The sequence below is a fragment of the Helianthus annuus genome, chromosome 16, assembly GCF_002127325.2.
Source record: "Helianthus annuus cultivar XRQ/B chromosome 16, HanXRQr2.0-SUNRISE, whole genome shotgun sequence".
NCBI classification, from domain to species: domain Eukaryota; kingdom Viridiplantae; phylum Streptophyta; class Magnoliopsida; order Asterales; family Asteraceae; genus Helianthus; species Helianthus annuus.
Window position 1 is genome coordinate 118,489,068 of NC_035448.2, and position 23,828 is coordinate 118,512,895.

Here is a 23,828-nt window from a genome sequence, read left to right on the forward strand (position 1 = left end):
ATCAAATTGTTGAACTGTTTTATACACGTAACTGGTAACTAACTCGGTAACAAAACTTTGAACTCACCAGCGTAGTCTGACACACTTGTTTGCATGCTTGTAGGTCGTTAGCTGTTGCATTGGAACTTGCTGTCTGGAGTAGCTGGAGTCTCATGGGTCGATTGGAGGGTTTTGTGTTCTGATTTGTTGATACGTTATACTGGGTTTAAACTATTTAACTTCGTTTGGTTTTGCTTCCGCTGAATACTTTGGTTTCTTTTGAACTTGGATGGTGTTTTATTATTAATCAAGAACTTTATTTTAGAAACATGTATGGGTTCTATGTAATTAGTGGCTCATTGCTGGTACGTCACACGCCTATCAGGGACACTCCCTAAGTGGTATTTTGGGGGTGTGACAAATTTGCTCACCCATAGGTTTGGGCACAAAAGACCAAAGGTAAAAATCTAGTTTGTCTCCTGATAAGGTTAATTGTGTTTTATGTACTAGTTTGTCTCCTGATAAGGTTAATTGTGTTTTATGTAATTACCCTTAATCCTTATGATGTAGGGCCATTATATCATTATACAATAATTGCAACATAACAACACCTCGTTTGGTGAAAAATTATTAGTATAGAGGTTAAAATTCGTTAGAATTAACATAACCGCGATAAAATCGTAAACTATTTACTTAAATATCCGTAATATGTTTCTATCTATTTTCACGCCAATCACAAAATCATGCCATCGATTTAATGTTCAGGCATATTGGAACAATTTCGACTTAAAAACGTTCACCAGATAATCATCAATGCTCGTTTTATAAACTTTTATTCTTTACGCATAAGACGATAATGCAAACACATGCATTTACCCAGACATTGCTAGACTTTATGAACTCGATTAACATATAACTAAGTCTAAATGCACGTAATTAACAATTAAACGGTGATTAGGATGTACAGATGAACGTGTAATTTTGTCGGATGTCACACCAATGCTTTTGCATGGGCTTATTATTTTTGTAAAAGTGTTATTTATAATAACTTTGCATTATATAATGTTGATTTACAAGATTTATGTGCAATTTTGGTTGTACTCTATGCTTTCTTCTTCGTTTGCCTTACTTTGTTGATATATATTACATTTTGTATGAAAGTGTCATACATTACAAACTAAGAACACGTAACAACAATTAGCGGTCTATCTATTTTACAAAAAAAAATGTGTTTAACGTGCTACAACGCAACACGCGCTGCCATAATTCTAGTTGATAAAAAAGTTGAAATTTTCAGTATAATTAAAGGAAAAAAAATATAGTTTTGTTGTTAGGTAAAAAAAGATGAAATTACAGGAAAAAAATATAGTGTTGTTGTTAGATAAAAAAAGATGAACTTTTCAGTATAACTAGTGTTATTCGTTGTCGCGCGTTGCGCGATCACAGATTGCTTTTTGTTTTTTTTTGCAAGTAGGGGTTTCATATTATAGTTAATAGAAGGATTACACAGTGCATTACATGGTATAGTTGCTGTTTCAAAAGTTGTTTTAGGTTTTTCTACGTTAAGGTGTTACAAAAAAACTTGTACTTCCTGCTAATAGTGAAAACAAAAACAGCAACTTGTTTGTCAGTTTAGGGTATGCCGTAGGGTTCGGGCGTTGGTCTTCTAGTTGGTAGCAACGTGGACCTTGTTCCTTTTATGAGCGGTGTTTGGGTTACCTGCAAGTATCGTATATTGTATAGTTAATGAATATTTTTGGCTATGGTTATGTGTTGTTTGTTGAATTTGAATACCTTCAGATTGAAGAATAGGCCTTTCGGCAGATGTCGTGGTTTGCTTTCTTGGTGCGGGAGTTGTTGGTTGTGGGGTTGTGGATGTGGGTGTGGGTGTGCTGCTACTGACAATTGTTGTTTCTGTTTGTTCTTTGAGGTACACTGCTCTGTTCACGGTTCATCGTAGGGTCATGTTTTTGTTGTCTTTTTGTACCTGAACATAAAACCTAGCTTCCTTATTTTTCATTTCCTGTAGCAAGAGGAGTGGGGTATCTTTGTTCAGCATCTCGTTGCATGGTGTTCCTAGCAATTGGTATGCAGCATGGTCAAATATTGTTGCAATGATGTTGCCTGTGTTGTCTGTGATGGTGGCCCGAATCCGATACCTACATATAATTTTTGTGGATGGGTGATGTGTAAAAGAGAAGTTGTGTTTTGTTTTTCTCCTGTAAATATAAAGTAAGTAAGCAAGTGTTTGTTGGTTATTCTGGTGACTTACTGGTGCTTTGCTGCGTTATGGGTTCCATCGCGTGTGCAGAACCATTGTTCTCCAGTTTGGTAGATCGTTTGTCCGCATTTTGGACATGGGTGTTATTATACCACTGATGATGAAATTCCGACCCTGTGTTAAATGGAGGGTTTGTTTAGTTTGGTGTTTGTGTTAAAAGAAATAGAAGTTTTATTTGACTTTAAAATCACAGATAACAACAGTTTTAAAATATAATTCCAAAAAAGATTAGGGAATGTCATCAACATAAGTAGCTCACCTCAATGGTTCTCTTTCCAAGTGTGAAAAGCCAAACGTTCAACCAGTAGACAAACAAACAACCTGATAAAAAAAATTCTGGTGGATCAAAACTGTTTTTACAATTTCATATTTGCAAACAGAGGTTTTTTCAGAGAGATTTTCAACTTCTTCAGCAAAATGACACAATTAAATTAACAGCATGGGAGTTTGATGAAACTATCATTTTTTACAATTATTAACTTTAATGTGAATAAGATATATAACATATGGCCTTAGTATTGACAAATCCGATGGGAGTCACACAACTACAAGCAAAATAACAACCTGTGTTGAACAATCGAGGTTTGGGATGCCAGTGGTACCAGTATCGAAAATACCATTACCGAAATTCATCTAAACCGGGCACGGAACCGAAATATCCGCTACGGTACCGGTTCGATACCGACAGCGAAGTATTCAGTACGGAACCGGTTCGGTAGCAGCACGGTACCGGTTCGGTAACGGTACCGAAGTATTTGGTACGGTACGGAACCGGTTTGGTATCGGTAATCCCTAATATTTGAGATGACTTCTCTAACCCATGAACACTAAAAAGCACATTAAAAACTCAAAGCGTACTATTCGAAACAAAAGACATGCATTAGAAGAAATATAGCCAGATTCCAATAGCACGAAATCCATATCAAATGAGAAATTGAATTCCAAAATCGCAGTAGTAATAACCTCAAAACTTTATTAGATGAAGAAGAACCCCAAACTACTTTAGTAAAGGCTTGATTCTATGTAGAAAACACGTACATGCAAAAACCCTAAATGACAAACAGTTTGAAAAAACAAAAAGGAATGCGAGGAAGACATATACCTGATCCTGAGAGCAGAACCGGGAGCAGCAAAAGAACTGAAGGGGGAAATATGAATTAGCGTGAGCTTATAGGAGTGAAACGTGTTGGTTCATTTCTGTTTAGACATAAAGGAAATCATGAAAACATACCTGATTGCAGGAGTACAGGCCAACAGAGAATCCAGATAGAGACACAGCAATAAGTTTTGACATGATTGTCATCTTGTTCTGGTTCCTCCTTAGGGTGCAATCTAATGATGGTGATGATAAGAAACCGACAAGGGAATCGGTTATGGAGAGGGAGGCGAGATTGATGTTATGTGCTATTAGGGTTTGTGAAATTGTCTAACCCTTTAACCTCCACATTATTCTCCTTATATATGCACCCAGGAGGAAACCCTAATTAGTTAATAAGGGTAATTAGGCCCATCAACAATTACCAACTAATTATTTAACAGGATTGTTATATATTTTGATCCATATAATGTAAATGATTATAATGGCTACTAGATTAAATATAGAATAAATATATTTAATCTTACATTCTCCCACTTTGCCGAGTAATCATTTACTATGAGTGTTAGATAAGCCTGATCAGGAGTTAACACTCATTTTAGCCTTAAACAAGTACTATAGCAGAGAAATACAGCCGTTGAATCATTATGCGACTCAGGACCCCCATTAATCATACTATAGCCTTAATTTAAAACCTAATCGTTATGATCAAAATATGCATAAGCCCTTTGTTTGATTTGTAACTTTATTTGTCTATATGCCATTATGCCAGCTTGACATATTCTTAGAGACATACAAACTCAAACTGATGAGAAAAATTAACTAATACTTAGTCATTCATAGTACGATATGCAATTGCGCACGGCCATTAATTAATACCCGTCTATGAGCTCTCCTAATAAGACTTATGGGTAATAGCCCTTCAGTTATAGGATCCTTAAGCATATCATGAATGTATTCGATACAAAACTTAGTTTCCTCAATTCGTTCATAAACGAATAATTAATTGTGTATCGAAATTTAATGCAGCACCTCTTGAACTGTTACTGTTCAAGGAGTCATGGTAGCTGACTTTATCACACTAATTCTTCAAAACATTAATTATATGGAGTTAATAAACTTATGAGTCCACTGATAAATTTCCAACAACATTTAGTGATTATTTTATGTCGTTATAACTTAGGTTGTTGATATCAGTCCATTATGACTCCTCCATGAGATAGGTTTTGTCTGCTGACATAAAGATATACCCGAAATTACATTTTGTAATCTTTTAATATCACAAAGTTAGAGTAATAAACCGGTTTTAATTCTCACTTCTTCTTTAAATTGTAGTCTCTCGTTTCTTTTAAAGATATCGTAATACTCCATTAGATGCTACACATTAATCTAGACATATCTAGTGTGTTGCAATGTGAGTAATATCTAAACGAGTATAGACTTAAACTTACATAAGGCTTCCAATTAATGAAGCATAAGGAAATAATTTCATTTATCCTATTATCCTCTAAAGGAGAGCAGTATTTTGTTACATATGTAAGGACCCATTTAATGTTAAACTTATGGAATGAAACTAATGTCCCATTGGGTCTATCTCGGTATGTTATGATATCTATTACATAAGAGACATCTCTGAGATCTATTATATCAAAGTTTGTGTTAACAATGCTTTGACTTATGTAACATATACTTGTCAAAAGAATATCATCTATATAGGCAAGTTTATCTTAGTTGCCCCCACTCATTTTGAGGTAGGTTCATTAATCCACTTGATTCTTGATGAAAATAATTACGTTAGCTTTTCATCACATTATGATGTTTGCATTAACCCATACATGGATATTATTGGCTTACAAATAAAGTGTTCTTTAACCTTCAGTTTGAAACTTTAGGTTGTTATCTAATGAACATGTAAATGTGTCAGCCATTTGTTAGGAAAAATTGTTTTTAATGTTCATCTAATGTAGCTTTAAACCATTATAAGCTACTAGAACAGTGATGATCCTTAAAGAAATATTTGATAATTTATCTCTTCCTAAGTATAACCTTTGACAATCAATCATGCTTCTTAGTGTCTTAACGCTTATATCAGGATTTGGTTTAGTTATGAACACTCTTAGGTAATTCAATCAAATCCCAAACATTACACGAACACATAAAATCAGTTTTACTAGAAAACTGTTCTATTCCATTCAGATGATTGATTTACGCTAATGGCTTGATTTTAAGAGATAGGATCATTAAACATTTCCAAAAATCCATTTCAACTTCATGAGGGAGGTTATGTAATCATCAAAGTTAGTAGGCTTTTAAACCTAGATGACCTCCTGAGTTGATTATTAGGTTCATTAGAAGTTTCAGTTTTATGGATTAGCTCTTGGTTAGGTTGCTATCATTTTCATTCTAAGTTTGTAAGAGTTGGTGCAGTATGGTGTACAAGAGGTGTAATCGGAGTTAAATTCGGAGTGAAATTTAATGACACTCTTCCCCCCCCGTCTCTTATATTCCTTGCAAGTCATGATAAGGACTTTGACTGCTCCTACTGACCTTAGAAATCTTTAGGAATTCAGCATGCTTAGGGTCAATATTTAACGACCAACAAATTCTAATAGAGAAAACAAATTAAGGACGTTAGTCGTTGTGATTTCTCTTGTTGAGGATTATGTTAGTTTAGGTAAGAAATCTAAGTGTGCCCACAATTAAGCAACAATGAACCTTTTGTAAGAGTAGCATTAGATTTTAAGGAGACAAGTATTGATGGAACAGTGTCATGATGGAGCGGTGTCTTGTACAAGAGGTGCAAATTTAGGTAATGTAAAATTTTCACTCCCCCACCTCTTGCAACTATTGCAAGTTATTATTAAGACACTTAATGCTCCCACTGATCTTTAATATCTCTAGAATGCTACAAGAGAAGTTTCAATGAGCTACGTGATGTGGGAACCTATCACATATACGTTAGACTTTATTTGATTTCTTTAATGTCCAGATATCATAAGAAACTTTAGGGACATATTTAATAGAAATCTTATTAAGTACATATATGAATAGAGTTCTTCTAAGACAGTGGGCCATATGTGACAAAATTTAGATACAAGTTGATAGTCTGTTAAATGATAAATGAATTATGTTTGAATATTCCATTTGGAATAAGTTCCACGAATGTCAATGAATGACTTATGATGGACCCATGCTTATTCCCTAAGCCAAGTCATATTTTAGGGCTTTAACGTCATGATTTAAAATCACTTAAAATGAGATTAGATGAAAAAATCATCCTCATTAACCATGTTATGATTTCTCATGAATTTTGGTTCTAATGGATGAAATTTATAAGTCTCATTTTCCTTTTGTCAAATTCTCATTTGCATGATGACAAAAGTTGTGAAAAAGTAAGGTATCATCTAGTTTCATCTTAGTAATGTTTCTATCCAGATATTTAGAACAAATAAGAGGAGAGTTTAAGATAAGTGTGACTTTATGTTGACTATGCAAACCTCACAACCTTCATAACATTGCTTAATCATGATACTATATTCTGATTAATCTTCAGAATATATAAGGTATCGAAAGGCGTTCTTAGAAGACTGCTTATTATGGTTCTTATAGCCTTAACAATTAATTTGTCACTAACTCTCATGTTAGTTATCTGTTGACTTCTAGTAAGGAAACGTTTAAAACTAGAGTCAACTAATCATGTGTTAATAGGAATATTAAACAATTATCAGACTTAAATATCATTAGTAAGTTACTATCTAATTAATTTATCCAACTGTTCTTTAGAATAATGGATAGTCTCGTTGCTTATGCCTAGTCTAATGACATAATTATGCAGTGAGATTTTCCCTTGAAGAACCTTAACGTTGGGATTAGCACTTGTAATTTGTCTATGGACCTTAGAACAATCCTCTCTTAAGGTTTTAGTGGTTGTAAGGTGAATAACATCTTATTTTCCAGTTTCAAACAATTATTTCTATGTACATATGTTGCTTATCAACACACTCGTTATACTTTGGTATTTTTGAGTGTTATAGTTGATTTATAAGGCATCAAATTGTACAAGTGAAAATCTTAGTATGTAATGTACTGGAAAAAATATACTTATTTCCATGTGTAAGCCCTTAACTTTATGGGTCATGGTATTGTACATTGTTATGTATTCACATATACCACTTAGCTTTATAATTTATAATTTTAAATGAAGGCATGCATCTTAGGAGTTCTAGTGATTATTCCACAATTATAGATTAGTCTTAGGAAAGACCTAATCTGGAATAACCTTTTAGTGACAGCACTTATGTTACAGAGTTCTTGATTATCATAAGAGACATCATGTTTGATTTGTCCTATTTATCATGCTCTACTTTTCTTCTGTAGTGCTTTATCAGAAGAGAGCAATAGGATCATCGTGTCTTAAGAGATAATCAAAGATTTAATTTAAGAGCTAATTCTTATAGAAACTTTAAGCAAAACATATTAGATTTAGGAATTAGAGTGGATGAGATATAGATTTATAGAAGAAAATTATAGTGAGAAAAATTATGGGTACTAAGAATAAGGCAGACAAAATGATCACAAAAATTAATTGAGGATCATTAATATAAGGATTATTATGTGAAGAGGTTGTGATATGTCTATTACTAACATCAAAATAATAGACTACTTAAAGTTCTACTTGAACGAAGACAAAACAGCTTTGGCCAGAAGTGTAATCATTTAAGCATGTGTGCAAAGTGGTTGTAACAAATCAGCTTTGGCCAGAAATTGAGACAATCACTTTAGTTATGCACTTGTTAAGTATGCCATCTATGAAGGAATTAAATCAGCTTTGTCCAGATATTAAGACATTCATGTTTATGATGCACACTTAACATAGCTTTCGTAATACTTGAACGATAAGTAGATGCATCAAATCAGCTTTGGCCAGAAGTGATACATCAGAAGCTCATTCAAGTTAAGCCATTTTGGTTTTGTAAAACATTATTTGATCCTCATTAATTAACTAAGTAATTACAAAACCCAATCATTTAATAGCAAACCACCTGTTAGCGCGGATCGAACTCCGCGGTGAGTTCGCTGGGGGGTGCGGGGAAACAGCGTGCCCCCGCACGGGGTTCAGGGCGGAGCCCCGAGCTAAATCTTAGTTCACATTAAAAAGCCTAAAAATAATGAGGTTTCGAGTGAGATCTCGAGCCAGTTATGAGGTCTCGAGTGAGATCTCGAGTCAAGTCTCGACTCAGCTTATAACATTATGAGGTCTCGACTCATTAATGGTCTCGAGTCGCAACCTCAGTGTCTCGAGTCGTAATCATGGTCTCGACTGCTGTGGATTATGAGATCTCGACTCCTTATGAGGTCTCGAGTCGCAACCATGGTCTCGAGTTGTGACCTTTATGGTCTCGAGTCGAGACTTTTTTTTTTCTCGAGTTGTACAGATTTAAGCCCTTAGTCGAAACCTCAGTGGTCTCGAGTCGAGACCTTATGATCTCGAGTCAAAATCGTTGTCTCGAGTTGTAAACATTTGAGAACACTTATGATTTCGAGTCGAGTTCTTGTGGTCTCGAGTCGAGACCTTTGTCTCGGGTGGTTAAAACTTATCTCGAAACTTCTGTTACAGCTATTAATGTGAAAACATAACCGAAAATTCAAATTGTTAGGGATTTTGTATGGTTTCCTGTTTTAGTGATGATCTAATTTTATCATAATATTTCGAAAATTATAACTGTATATCTTTTAACAGTTTTCGAATGAACTTAACAGATTAAATTGGATCAAACAGGGAAATAACACTCAAAAATCCAAATTATATTCCAAAACATAAAGGAATTTTGAATTTTCCTAAGAAAACATGATGAACCCTAAAAATAAAAACATGATCCTGGAACCCGAAACCTGAATTTTAAGGCTTCTAAAACAGATTTCGGACATAAAATTAACCTATTCGATTTCGAGTCACATTATTAACCAATTCAGTTTATTGAAAGAGTGTTTTCGGTGACATTCAAAGAACTCGAAACCTGCTGTTATGGTTTATTAAGTTTTCAAATTCCGTTTTCCAGATTTCTATCCCAGAATAATGGATAAAAAAAACAAATCTGATTAATCAACATATGCTCTGATACCACATGTTGGTTCAGTTCTGTTTAGACATAAAGGAAATCATGAAAACATACCTGATTGCAGGAGTACAGGCCAACAGAGAATCCAGATAGAGACACAGCAATAAGTTTTGACATGATTGTCATCTTGTTCTGGTTCCTCCTTAGGGTGCAATCTAATGATGGTGATGATAAGAAACCGACAAGGGAATCGGTTATGGATAGGGAGGCGAGATTGATGTTATGTGCTATTAGGGTTTGTGAAATTGTCTAACCCTTTAACCTCCACATTATTCTCCTTATATATGCACCCAGGAGGAAACCCTAATTAGTTAATAAGGGTAATTAGGCCCATCAACAATTACCAACTAATTATTTAATAGGATTGTTATATATTTTGATCCATATAATGTAAATGATTATAATGGCTACTAGATTAAATATAGAATAAATATATTTAATCTTACAAAACGTGTTTACACATGGGGAAAAAGAAAGAAAAACCATTAAACCAGCCAGACGGGAGTCGAACCAGGACATTATTTTTGGCATGGAAACCATGAACCACTATACCAAAAGAGCAGATATGAAATAATTGTCACCAAAACCCTTTTAAAGGAAAGTTGCAAGAGGAAAAAGCAAAAAAAAAAAGTCAAGCCAGCCCTAACACGCAGGGCCTGTTAGTGTTTGTTACTGTTTAAAGCGTTCAGAAATTAATAGAAGGATAATTACAGGAAAAAGTATAGTATAGTATAGTTTTGTTTACTTTTTAGAGTTAAATGCTTGGTTGGTCCCTGTGGTTTGCAAAAATTTCAAAATTGGTCCTAGTGGTTTACTAATTACACGCGTGGTCCCAAAAGTTGTCAAAAATGAACTCGGTTGGTCCCCCGACCAAACCTCTGTCAGATTTCTCAGTTAACTATATGTAAAATGACTATATTACCCTTGAACAATTAAAAGAAATAAAAAACCAATAAAAAGGACTCATCTTCTTCAACCTCCCATCCCCTGTTCTTCCCCCTCTCTTTAAAACCCACCAGGCCACCATCTCCACCTTCAATCCATCACCACCACCTCCACCTCCACCGTCACCTTCAACCCAGCCAACCCCCACCCTTCAATTAACAATCGCACTCCAACCCAGCCCACTCCAGGCCACCATTGACACCTTCAACTCAAACGCAATTGTTCACAATCTGCATTTTCTACCCATTTCAACACAGTCACAACAGCCCCAAAACTTCTCATAATTTAAACTAAACGCAACCTAAATCGACGTTCCTGACCCATCTTTGTACTCAAACCAAATACTTTTTCTAATCAACTTCAATACCCATTTAACCCTTCACAAAATAACCTTCAAACTGTCAAGAGTAATGAAAACAAATACCTTCATAAACAAGTAAAAATACAGGCTTTCATACCTGGATCATCATTTAAACTTGAAATTAGAAGAATTATGCCAGCTATGATGCTAACGGAGGTATTTGGAGACAGGTAGACGCCGGCCGATGTCGATGGTCGCCGGCGGTCGATTTGAGAGTACGGTGATTGGCCGGTCGTAGTCTATGGTTAATCGGAGATGGTGGGTGGTCTCTCAAAGGTGATCAACGATCGGAGATGGAGGGTTGGTCGCCGACGGCGACGGTGGTGGTAATCAACGATGATAGATGGTGGATGACGACAATGGTGGGTACGGTGATGATGGGGGTGGTAGGTGAATCAGGGTGGTCATCTGTTACAACATCGATTTACAGACGGTGGTGGTGGTGATGGATTGAAGGTGTCAATGGTGGCCTGGGGTAGGCTGGGTTGGAGTGCGATTATTAATTGAAGGGTGGGGGTTGGCTGGGTTGAAGGTGACGGTGGAGGTGGAGGTGGTGGTGATGGATTGAAGGTGGAGATGGTGGCCTGGTGGGTTTTAAAGAGAGGGGGAAGAACAGGGGATGGGAGGTTGAAGAAGATGAGTCCTTTTTATTGGTTTTTTATTTCTTTTTATTGTTGAAGGGTAATATAGTCATTTCACATATAGTTAACTGGGAATCTAACAGAGGTTTGGTCAGGGAACCAACCGAGTTCATTTTTGACAACTTTTGGGACCACGCGTGTAATTAGTAAACCACTAGGACTAAGTTTGAAATTTTTGCAAACCACAGGGACCAACCAAGCATTTTTATTAGAGGACATATTTTATTATTTCTTTTTATATCTATAAAGTGTTTTGATCAGCTCAAGTTTTCCACACTTAGTACCCTCGTGGCCTCCTATGCATGATTGTCAAATTATGACATGCCACAACTAACACAAAATTTATAGATTTAGGTTTAGTGTAAATAGAACTGTAGGTTTGAGTTTAGCCTAAATAAGTTTAGATTAGTTTCACTTATTAGCTTGTGGTATGTGCCTCAACAAATAAGGTTAATCTTCTTAATTTTCTTCAAGCTGTAGTCGTGACCTTCCTACACAACATAAAACACTTCGTTAAGCTCGTTAAGAGGAGAGGAATAGGGGGAGTTCTCCTCTTAACCACTCAGCGTGAGAATAAGTATGCGTTTTGAGGAAATAAGTGTGTGATTAATAGTAGAGAGCAGAGAACAGAATAGAATAAACATGTAGGTGAAGGCACCTATTTATAGCCGGAGTAGAGAAGAATGAGATGGGCTGATGGGCCTTGGGCCTGGAGTCGACAACAAGAAATATCCTTCTTGTCCCTTATGCAGCAACCGTTAGTGCTTCTGGGTAAGGACGGGGTTGGCGCACATTGATTGGATCCACGTGTCCTGACTATCGTCCTTGTTGTCTCTCTGCCATCAGCAGGTGAGTGGAGATCGTGGAGCAGGTGTCGGCGCACGCTGATTGGTGCCATGTATGCGTCCTTGTGTACTCTCCTGTCTCATGTACGATTATCAATCGTGGAGCATGATCGAATACAGCCTGTTGGACGCTCATTGGTCCACTGCTCTGCCACTCGTACCTTTATTACTCGTCCTAGAATCACCTGATGTCCTCCGCTCGGCCCATGGAGGAGACCCAATTAGCCGGCGCAAGGTCCAGGAAGTGATGGCCTTTATCCAGGAAGCTACTAAGTGTGAAATCTGGCCTTGCCTTTGTTTAAGCCCCGCGCGCGACCTAGGTTTCACCTTATTAGCCTATGCGGGGTTGGGAAAGATGTCAGATTATCATAATAGGAGTATAGTCTCGCGCGCGACCTGATTGATCGACGCAGACTTTAGGACCATACCCCTTCACTAACCTAGTGTATTCACAGGATGATTTATTAAACCCACTAACCTATTTTCTTTTTTATTTTTTTTAATGTGTTTTATGTGGTAACTTAAAATAGTTAGCTATTTTAAAAATTTAGGACAAAATGTTTTAAGCATAATAGCTTAAAAGAATTACGAGGAAAAGAAATAATCATACCGGACACATAAAATGGACGCCAAGTTAAGGTCAAATTACCAAAAAATACAGGCCTCCACAAAGTAATAGGACAATGGATGGGCACTAATGCCTTCCTAGTGCTGCGAGGTCAAGGAAATTTGTGACCCGATGAATAACAAATAAGAAACTTATGGAAAGTTACAATCCCCATTGTGGAATAGGGCACCAACACAACTTCATCGGCATTGTGTTTTCAACCGGAAGGCCGAGAGCTAAATACCAAGACTTTGGAGACGTAGGCGCACTTCGTTAAATGGTTCGTGCATGTTTGTTGCCAATGGCAATAAGGCTGAGTTGGTAAGAAAAACCATATTCATTAGTTGTACCTTCTCTTTGTGGTATTACACAACCTGCTTGTGTTTTTTTGTTTAAAAGTGAAAAGTCTGAATGATAATTGACTATGTTCAACTATTTTTGCAACAATAACCTATAAACTATTGTTTTCAAATCACAACAATAATCATTTCCTGGATTAAAAAGGTTGTACTTCTCTCAACCTACGAATACACTTGTCGTATTCGGGTTCATCTTTATGTCACAATATTAGAACTTATGACGAGGCCGGGTTTGTATAGAATTCGACCTATCAATCCGCAAACATGACATGTTTAACAACCCCACTCCATATGGTTTGAATATGCAATTAAATCACACGACATAAAATGATATTAATCTATTATACATGTTCTATTTGTTTACACCTTTATTTTTATATTTTCCCATCTGTTTCTGTTACTTTTCTTTGTATTTTTTGAAGGAAGCTTCATCATATCCTGCAAAAATTTTTGTTGAAATTACATATTTATGTTTAAAAAAAGTGACAAAAAGAATTGCTTATGCGCATCCGGGGAATCGAACCCCGGTCAGTACCGTGGGAGGGTACTATGATACCACTACACTAGATGCGCTTTTTGTTTTACTCTCCATATAGTAATTGTATTATCCAGTAAAACGTTTAATTGTATTACAATATTTTGTTTCGTTTAGACAAATTACGTGTTTTTTTTTTTTTTTTTTCCCAATTTATTGATTAAACCAGTAAAGTTTTTGCCTTGTATGTTCACTTATTTTATTTATATGGAAACAAAATATTTAACCACTTAAAAAATTTATAAAGTGAGTTGTTTAAGATAAAAAGTCGTTTATTTTATTTATGTATAGTGCAACTTAGTTTTTTTTAAGAGTAAACTGCCATTTTGGTCCTTGTGGTTTGGTCACTTTTGCCACTTTAGTCCAAAACTCAAACCTTTTGCATCTAGGTCCCTGTGGTTTCAGTTTTATTGCCATTTTGGTCCAAAAATGAAACCAGGTCATATTTGTCTTATAAAATCCTGCTATTTTGTCCTTTTCCTTTGGGGCAAAATGGTCATTTCTTTTTTTATAAATAAATACCAGATTTTATAAGACAAATATGACCTGATTTGCCCCTGAGGAAAATGACAAAATTGCAGAATTTTATAAGACAAATATGACCTGATTTCATTTTTGGACCAAAATGGCAATAAAACTGAAACCACAGGGACCCAGATGCAAAAGGTTTGAGTTTTGGACTAAAATGGCAAAAGTGACCAAACCTCAGAGACCAAAATGGCAGTTTACTCTTTTTTTAAAAAAAAAAATATGCTCCGTTTGGTACGAACCAAACTATTCGAGAAAGTGCACACAACATATGCTCCGCCTGGTAGCATTTGAATACTTGAGAAACTGCACACAACATTGAACATGCAATGCTTTCAGTTATAAGATAAATTAATAAATAAACTAAACTTAAAAAAAGTAATAATACTTCTTTAGTGATCTCTTCACATTTACAGAGTAGCATTTGCTGTTTAGCTGCTGCTGCTGAATCTTTCTCACTGAGTTGATCTTTTCATTAATAGCAGCTCCTTTTCACAAGTAGAAAAAATAAATAAATAAAAACGAACGCTTTTCGTTATAGAAGTATGAAACATATGTACCTCTGCAACAAGAGTTTTAACATCCTGTTGCCTTAGTAAATATATAACTTTACGGGTTAAGTTATAATACAAAGTATTTAAAAATAAGAAAGGTAATAAGCCACCAGAGAGTGACAAGTGTCCTATGAGGAATTAAATGGAAAGGGTAATTTTGTCTACAAGAGGAAAGAGAATATGCACATGCAAGTCACATGTTATTTTCCCCCCAATTTTTAAACGTCCGTAACTTTTTTATACATCATTTGTTTTAAAAAAAAATTATGCCATAAAATCGAGCGTTTTTTTTTTATCTTTAATATGAGTATCATATTGTTATATTTTTCAAAAAAAAATTCAAAAACCCAGTTACATATTACACAATGGACATGATGTAAAACACAATGTAAAGTAGATCAAAAACACAATCAATGACAACAGATAAAGACACAATGGACAACATACTAAAACACAATGACCATAACGTATAACACAATGGCGATAACATATAACACAATAAGTATCAGACTAAATAAAAAGACAATTGATGACAACAGACAAAAGACACAATTAATGACAGCAGATAAAAGACACAATGGAGAGCAGATGAAGACACAATGGAAAACAAACTAAAAACACAATACACAACAAACAAAAACACAATGAACAAAGATAATAAAAAAATTGAACAAATTATTAAAACACAATGGAAAACATATTAAAACACAATGAATAATATATTAAACACAATGACCTGAACTAATAACACAATTTATAGAAAACCCAGATATAACACCATCTTCATTTGTCATATATTGTGTTATATGTTCTTATAAAAACGCAATGGATAGAACCCAAATTAACATTGTGTTATAGGTTTTGATAATAACACAATGGACATGATGTAAAACACAATGTAAAGTAGATCAAAAACACAATCAATGACAACATATAAAGACACAATGGACAACATACTAAAACACAATGACCATAACGTATAACACAATGGCGATAACATATAACACAATAAGTATCAGACTAAATAAAAACACAATTGATGATAACAGATAAAAGACACAATTAATGACAACAGATAAAAGACACAAGAGAGCAGATAAAGACACAATGAAAAACAAACTAAAAACACAATACACAACAAACTAAAACACAATGAACAAAGATAATAAAAAAAAATTGAACAAATTATTAAAACACAATGGACAACATATTAAAACACTATGAATAATATATTAAACACAATGATCTGAACTAATAACACAATTTATAAAAAACCCATATATAACACCATCTTCATTGTGTCATTTATTGTGTTATAGGTTCTTATAAAAACGCAATGGATAGAACCCAAATTAACATTGTGTTATAGGTTTTGATAATAACACAATGGACATGATGTAAAACACAATGTAAAGTAGATCAAAAACACAATCAATGACAACATATAAAGACACAATGGACAACATACTAAAACACAATGACCATAACGTATAACACAATGGCGATAACATATAACACAATAAGTATCAGACTAAATAAAAACACAATTCATGACAACAGATAAAAGACACAATTAATGACAACAGATAAAAGACACAATGGAGAGCAGATGAAGACACAATGGAAAACAAACTAAAAACACAATACACAACAAACTAAAACACAATGAACAAAGATAATAAAAAAAATTGAACAAATTATTAAAACACAATGGACAACATATTAAAACACAATGAATAACATATTAAACACAATGACCTGAACTAATAACACAATTTATAAAAAACCCATATATAACACCATCTTCATTGTGTCATTTATTGTGTTATAGGTTCTTATAAAAACGCAATGGATAGAACCCAAATTAACATTGTGTTATAGGTTTTGATAATAACACAATGTATAGAAACTGTACTGACCAAAACCCAGTTAAAAGACACAATGACCTGAACTTTTAACACAATGCAAAAAAAAAAAAAAAAAAAAAAAAAAACCCAGTAAAAATGAAATTTTTTATTTTATTTTTATATGATAATATGGTACTCATATTAAAGATAAAAAAAACGCTCGTTATTATGATGAAATTTAAAAAAAAAAATATCGTATGAAAAAGTTATGGATGTTTTAAATCGATGGGGGAATTGGCATGTGAAGAGAGAAAATCAATAAATATAGGATTCCCGTTATGCCCTTCTATTATCTTCCTTTCCCTATAACTAATCTCAACACTCCAAATCCAAGATCAATGGACTAAAATCCTTTTTACCCTTCTTATTTATTTTATCTTTTGTATTTGATCCTAACCCATAACTTTAAAGTAAAACTAAACATGGAAATATGAACCGGTTAGAGGGTCATTTGTGATCATTTAAATAAGCATAAAAGATTGACCGGTTTGAGATATAAACACAGCCAAATTGACCAATTTATAAATGAGTCAAAATTGACACCTAAACCAAGTTAAAATTACATAACCTGCTCTTGTAATGCCTGCCTGCATTAGCTTCAAATGCTTGCTTGCTTGTTCATTTTCTTGCTAGCCTGAATGAAAACATACATACACACAAAGATTTCATTATCTTTTACCTTAACTAAATAAGCAAGCACATTGGTATTTCTGTCTAATTGCAATTGGAACATAATCATGCATACAAGCTTTCTGAGCTACGGTAATGTCGTTTTTGATGTAATATTTTATACCTTGGGACCATTTTAGAATTTTTACCAAACAACGGTGACTAAGTAAGCTAAATGAGGCTTTCTCGTTGAAATTAATACCTAACTACTCTTTTAACTAAAAAGGAAGATGTCTAACAATGTACATGAACCAAACTTTAAATTTATGAAACTTTCATCAAGTCTTGTAAAAACGTTCGATCTGACATATAGATGTATTTCAACAATATAACGATCTCATATGGTTAATTATTGCCTCTTCTATTCATACACAGCAAATAGCATGCAAATGAGAAATTGTACGTATATATACATGTAGTGCGTTATGGACAATTTTGGAACACAGACAGACTGGCATTTTCTTGAGCACTTTGTTTGTACCAAAGCAAACTCAGCACTAGAAATCTGTACACTACAAAAAAAATGCCATTCAGTGACACACAAAAAGTGCCACAAAATCCATAAAAGTGCCACTAAAGACTCCTTAAGAAATGAGTGGCACACAAAAAAAGTGTCACTAGAAGCAGTGCCACTAAAAGCCTTTAGTGGCACTTTTTAGTGTGCCTCTATAATTTTTTTAGTTATTAGTGGCACTTTTCTTTTAGCCACAATATAAAAAAATAAAACTTTTGTGGCACAATTTTTATGCCAGTAAAAACTATTCCCAGTAATATATCTATACTACTTTTAGTGACACATAATTTTTTGCCACAAAATAAAATGCCACTACAAACATTTATCATATTAATTTCATTAATTTAGTTGTTATTTATTTACCATATAATATAGAAATAAAAATGAAAACATGTAGAAAAATAATAATGTCATAATTTCAACTAAAAGTTGGATCCAAAACATACTGTAAATCTTAGCAAACAAATGAATGTCTACAAAAGAAGTCAAAACGTTCTTTCGATACGAATCATACTCTAAAAAAAACTTAGTTCCAAGCAATCCACTAATCTTGTTATCTCTATTCCTCCAAGGCTTCACATGTTTTCAGCTCTGTCATCAATATCGTCACTTCTTGAAGATGATAATTCGTTGCTAGGTAACGAGTTCCTAGGAGCCGAAGAACCAACGCGAGGGACCTAAAAAATTTAAATGAGAATAAATGCCAATACAAAGATATATATATATATATATATATGTGTGTGTGTGTGTGTGTGTGTGTGTGCATGTAAAAGACCACATAGTAGTACATGTATGTAAGTACCTGTATGTTTATATTGCTAAGAACTGTAGGCTACTAATCGAACATACCCTCTTTTCTCTGGGCCTTTAACTTTTGAGTATTCATCATTTGTAAAACCATGCGTATGGGTTTGCTTGCAGAGTCATTTGCAATAGCTTTTAGTGAAGCCTAAATACATAATAATATAAGTAAGCTTATAAAAAAAGTGAACATGCACATGAAATGTAAAAATATTTTAATGCATAAAAATACATTACCACAACGTTAGCTGCTTTATCATCAACAAAACTTTCGTCTTTACGAATGCGAGTTGTTATTATATACATTTCTCCTCGGGTCGAGTATACACCATCATTCTTCGTTGCCTATAATTTATGCTTAATGATTAGTAAAAGAAATGAAAAACTAAATTTTATAATAATATGTCAAAATAACTAGAATAATACCACTTCATGAGCAAGTCTAGCAAACAACTTTGTCCCGGTTACATGAGGATCCTTCATCTTTGAGCGGCTCAATCTTTTTGCAGCGCATGTAGTCTATAGTAAATGGTAATTTAACACATGATAGGATTTCTTTCATCTAGTTTCAGAATTATATATATTGCATAAGAAATAAAATTTACATATCATTGTTACCTGAAATTTCGGAGTGAACCAACGAGTAACAAGTTCTTTAAATTGAGTTGGATTCACTCTATCGTCATTATTAGTTTGTTGCGTCACAATTTCGTCAATAGTAAGGCTTGGATCATATCCCCGTGACTTTAATAAACCTTTCCACGTTCTCCATTTTTCCCCATTTTTTGGAATATCCATTCTTTAACCTGACCTGTTTCATCTGGATGAATAGCAAATTTGGACTACAAAAAAATTACATATATATTAGCGTATACCTCTTAACTTAATGAATGGATGCATATCATGTTTGATAAAAGACATAACTTAACAAGTGAATACATATCCTCTTTATTTTTCATGGGAACTTTTCTCCAGTCAGAATGCTCAATTGATACATGATCAGCCATCCTCACAAGTGTCCCAAGATACTGAACAAGTTCTTTGCCTTCTTCCCCCACTGGTTGTCCAAAGTCGTTAAATGTGACGGCTATTCTTTCAGCAGTATTCATTTTCCATATTTCGGCCTTTTAGGTATGACCTCTAACCTTTTTGGGAGCACCTAAACAAGTTTCGATAAAATAAGACAAATAAAAAAAACATTATATGTATTATCATCTTCATGAAGTCACAAAAATAATAATGCATATACCGTTAAATGTTCAAAAAAACTTATATATATTTTAAATCAGAACCTGTTGCTTTATCTTTTTCAGGGTCGTGCAATTGTTCTTGATCATTGTGTTCATCTTCAGAATAATTGTGATCTACCATTTGTATTTCGTCTATGTCTTTATATGCGTCATCTACTTCCATATCCACTGTGTTACCTTCTTAAAGCATAGAAGACAAAAGGTACTTTTGATTGAATAAAGTTTAAGATTAACAAAATAATACCTTGAAATATTTCCTCGTCCTCGTCGTGATCCTCATCAACAAGAATCATCCTTCTATTTGCTCCTGCTTTATTCGGTTTTGTTGCATTTGAAGTAGATGGAACCTTTTGAGAGACATTTGGAGCAAGCACCCGGCGTAGTTTCGTGAGATTAGCAGCTCTATTCATGGACATTGGTGGAATATATTGTGAACGGTGTCGCTAAAACATATTTATTTTTCGTTAGAAAACAAGTTTATATAAAATAAAATAAACAAAGTTTGAATAATCAAATTACCTTTTTGGGTACTCTAACACTTCTACCAACTTGTTGGTTATCTTCCACAATCATCACCTGGATTTGGAATATAGTCTACATCCCCCGCATGAGTGTTCTTCTTCACTGTTTTTTCTTCATTTTGTTACTGTCTACCAGACTTTCCATAGAGTCCACAATGTTTTTAACTCCAAATTCTCGTAGTCTTTTTTGGTTCTCCTGAATCCTCGCTAGTCTAGCTTCCAAATACTCATTTCCTTTTCCTGTCAAAGTCAAAAAGTCAAAAAGTAACCAATGAGAAGAAGAAAACAAACAATAAATCAAAGAATTTGGATAATTTGCATTAGTACCATGTGCATCATGAGAATTTGATTGATAATCTTGCATTTTACTAATGTCTGTAGAAGTGATGCGTAGTTGTTTGCGCCTACCCATACTGTTTATTCAAAAACATATAATACAATATCAATATTTAATATATAATATTAGAATAACATGCAAGAAACAAAGAAAAAAAAGAAATACAAGTATCCTAAATATAATACAACTGTGAACAGTGTGATATGTGTGATCGCAATAGGGTTCTGTGTTGAATCCGATCAAAGGTAGTTTTGAGTGAACAGGTTCTGTGTGAATCAATCCAGAAAGAAGAAAAAAAGGAAGGCTGATCTATGTGATCGAGAGAGGAAATCAAAGGCAGAAAAAGGATTTTAGGTGAACAGATGATCTGAGTCACGATGAGAATGAAATTTGGAGTTAAGTCGGATCTGTGTGAAGTGATCGAGCAAGTATGAATTGAAATTTGGAGTCACGATGAGAATGAATATCAAGTAAAAAACGAAAAGGTTAAGAAAGGTAGCTGTGCAGCAACTGATGGTCCGAAAGGCTGCAATTGATGGCTTGTAAAGTGGTGATCAGCAAGAGGCATACCGGTGTGATTCGAGAGCTGAACTGGGTCTGTTTCGGGGCTGCATCGATGATGAAACAATACCAATGGCACTGGTATCGGGCTGCTAAAACGGGTGAGCAAAAGAACATGAAGAGCAGGAGTTAAGTCGGATCTGTGTGAAGTGATCGCGCAAGTATGAATTTCGAGTCGGAACAAGGAACCTGTGTGGTTTTATCAAGGAGCAAGAAACGGATCAAGCTCAAGAATAAGGGGGTGAGTGTAGGTTAATCTTGACGGGTTTTAATATAGGTTTTCGGGTACCGGAAATGGAGCCTCGTCATCGGATACGGGTCAAACGAATCAGCAGAAAAGTTATTTATGTCACATGGATATGTTTTTATTTGGTCAAATAGTGGGTCTTGAGTCATGGTTAGTGTTCCTAAATCCTGATTTGTAGGAGTGCTGGTTAGTTAGTTTCCTTCATTTACGTAGCTAAATGTGTGTGTATATGTTTGGTTTGGCAATGAATAAAAGTGTGCGTTTTGAGCAGTAAAATAAATCTATTTTCATGAGTTTTTATTTGTGTGTGGTTGAAGCTTGAAACCCAACATCGAGGAAGAACGCATCAGTAGTAGCTGCTGAGAAAATAAACACCCAACAGCAACATTGGGCCGTCTGGTGGAACTGCCAGAGCAATCCAGAATCTAGTTCAGAGCTGGATGAATTTCAGCAGTGTACCAGCTTAATTTACAACTTCATTCTCTCGGATCACAGCAGCGATAGATGGAGCTGGGGCCTGGAATTGGATGGTGCCTTTTCAGTGAAATCATGCAGAGCACTTTTGTTCAGGTTCGCGGTCCCTTTCTTCCCAATCGACTGGGTCAAGGTGAGTCTTTGGTGTAAAATCCCACAAGTGTTCGCCTTTCACAACCAAGGACCTATTGAAGATACCCAGCTTATGCGAAGTAAAGAAAAAAAGTGGTTCAAGGAATAATAAGGGTGACATGTTGGGCAATATGGAAGAGTCGGAACGAACAATTTTTGTTGGAAACGGGTGGCAATTGATCAAATATTTGGGGAGATACAAGGCACAAGCTTCAGCATTCCTTAGAAACCACATAGACTAAAAAGGTGAAATTTTGTTAAACTAAAATTACTTAGACCAACTCACTGAGACTAAAATCAAGAATTACAAAACAATGGAAAACAACAAATATATAGGCTGCTTCTGATGGTTACACCTGCAAACTATACGCAACTTTAAATTAAGGACTAATTCCATTACAACAATTGAATATTCATGAAGATAAGAACCTGATGTAAACCAAAATCAAATGTATGAACTTATCTACTCTTAATGATATGAACAGATATGTACAACACTTTTCCAGATCTACATCGCCGATTTCATCAACATCCTTCCTTTGAACATATTTTAATTGAACATAATCATCTATCTTTTACAGTTTACTGACCTAAAATTCAAGGTGGTTGAGGTTGCGATTGAACCAATGGTAACCCTCCGATCACCGGCAGTTGACCCCTTCTAGCGATTGAACAAGTCGTCAAGTTCGATTTTCCCTTTGATCACCAGAATTAGGTTGGGAAACGTGGTTGGATAGCAGTTTGATAATGAGAAAGAGGGAAAATAAAAAAGTTTTAATTGTAATTACCGCCTAATTGCCTTTAATAATCTGCCGCCCATTTAAATAGATAAATTTTAAAAATTTAAATTAACTTTTTTACTCCTCCTATCCGTATATATTAATCTTATTCTAAAATTCAAGTATATCTAGGGTTGTTCATGAGCCGAGCTACGGCAAGCTCGGGCTTGGCTCGATTATAAACCGAGCTGGCTATTTGCTGACCACGAATTAGACACGCTCCACGAAAGGGATCTCGAGTGTCAAGGCTTTCGTTATTGGTTTACATCTTTCCCTTTGTTTTGACGCCCGAACGATCGGTTTCTATGCGAAGAAACAGATCCGGAGTCCTTATGATCGTCGAGCATAAGTATAGCTAAATCATTTAACGCCTTTCTCGCCCTCCTAAACTGCCACTCACTCATCGCATTCCTTTGTTTCGAATCAGAAGCGCTCGAAACAATCTCTAAATGCTTATTCCATACCCGGACTTTCTCAATCCCGTCACGAACAGCGTTACAGATATCAAGAGCCTTGATATCCCTATCGTAAAACTCCATAAGCAGCCTATCTAAAGGCGGTTTTGAAACATTTTCGTTGTTCAACAAAACAAGTTTGAAATCTTCTAAACACGCGACAAACGCGTCTAGCAGTTTACACATCCAATCAATGGAGAGAAAGTCATCCGTAGAAGAAGCTGATAGCGGATTAAACTGGCTAAAAACTTGATTCTGAAACTCGTCAAGTTCACGATCTTGTAACGATTTCGGCTCATTCTTCACCTCCTCAGAATGCACCTGAGTGTGA

General features: G+C 34.9%; 1 protein-coding gene and 1 non-coding gene across 3 annotated transcripts; both read right to left on the bottom strand.

The window, feature by feature from the left end:
• Positions 1 to 13,735: 13,735 nt before the first annotated feature.
• Positions 13,736 to 13,806, bottom strand: TRNAG-CCC. The gene has a single exon. It is a non-coding gene; the product is annotated as a tRNA-Gly (tRNA).
• Positions 13,807 to 18,332: 4,526 nt separating this feature from the next.
• On the bottom strand, positions 18,333 to 23,015 carry LOC110917308. Of its 2 annotated transcripts, XR_002580470.2 has the most exons (10): positions 22,854 to 23,015; positions 20,840 to 20,925; positions 20,511 to 20,752; positions 20,236 to 20,434; positions 20,034 to 20,144; positions 19,360 to 19,900; positions 19,168 to 19,260; positions 18,979 to 19,086; positions 18,743 to 18,889; positions 18,333 to 18,617 (listed from the first exon to the last, which is right to left on the bottom strand). XR_002580470.2 is itself a non-coding variant. In XM_035985209.1 (6 exons), exons 2-5 carry the CDS (start codon positions 19,537 to 19,539, stop codon positions 18,776 to 18,778), a joined length of 495 nt encoding a protein of 164 aa, XP_035841102.1. In that variant the 5' UTR covers positions 19,540 to 19,900; positions 20,034 to 20,159; the 3' UTR covers positions 18,333 to 18,617; positions 18,743 to 18,775. The 2 variants fall into 2 exon arrangements, 1 of the variants encoding a protein (XP_035841102.1); XM_035985209.1 differs by lacking the exons at positions 20,236 to 20,434; positions 20,511 to 20,752; positions 20,840 to 20,925; positions 22,854 to 23,015 and having other exon boundaries at positions 20,034 to 20,159.
• Positions 23,016 to 23,828: the final 813 nt, after the last annotated feature.

What these genes read in the sequence shown, in the direction of transcription:
- LOC110917308 (XM_035985209.1), bottom strand. Translation starts at nt 19,539, where the DNA reads ATGGATATTCCAAAAAATGGGGAAAAATGGAGAACGTGGAAAGGTTTA. An exon ending in CTAGACTTGCTCATGAAGTG is followed by an intron (nt 19,087 to 19,167) that starts GTATTATTCTAG and finishes CATAAATTATAG; the next exon opens with GCAACGAAGAATGATGGTGT. An exon ending in ATAAAGCAGCTAACGTTGTG is followed by an intron (nt 18,890 to 18,978) that starts GTAATGTATTTT and finishes TTATGTATTTAG; the next exon opens with GCTTCACTAAAAGCTATTGC.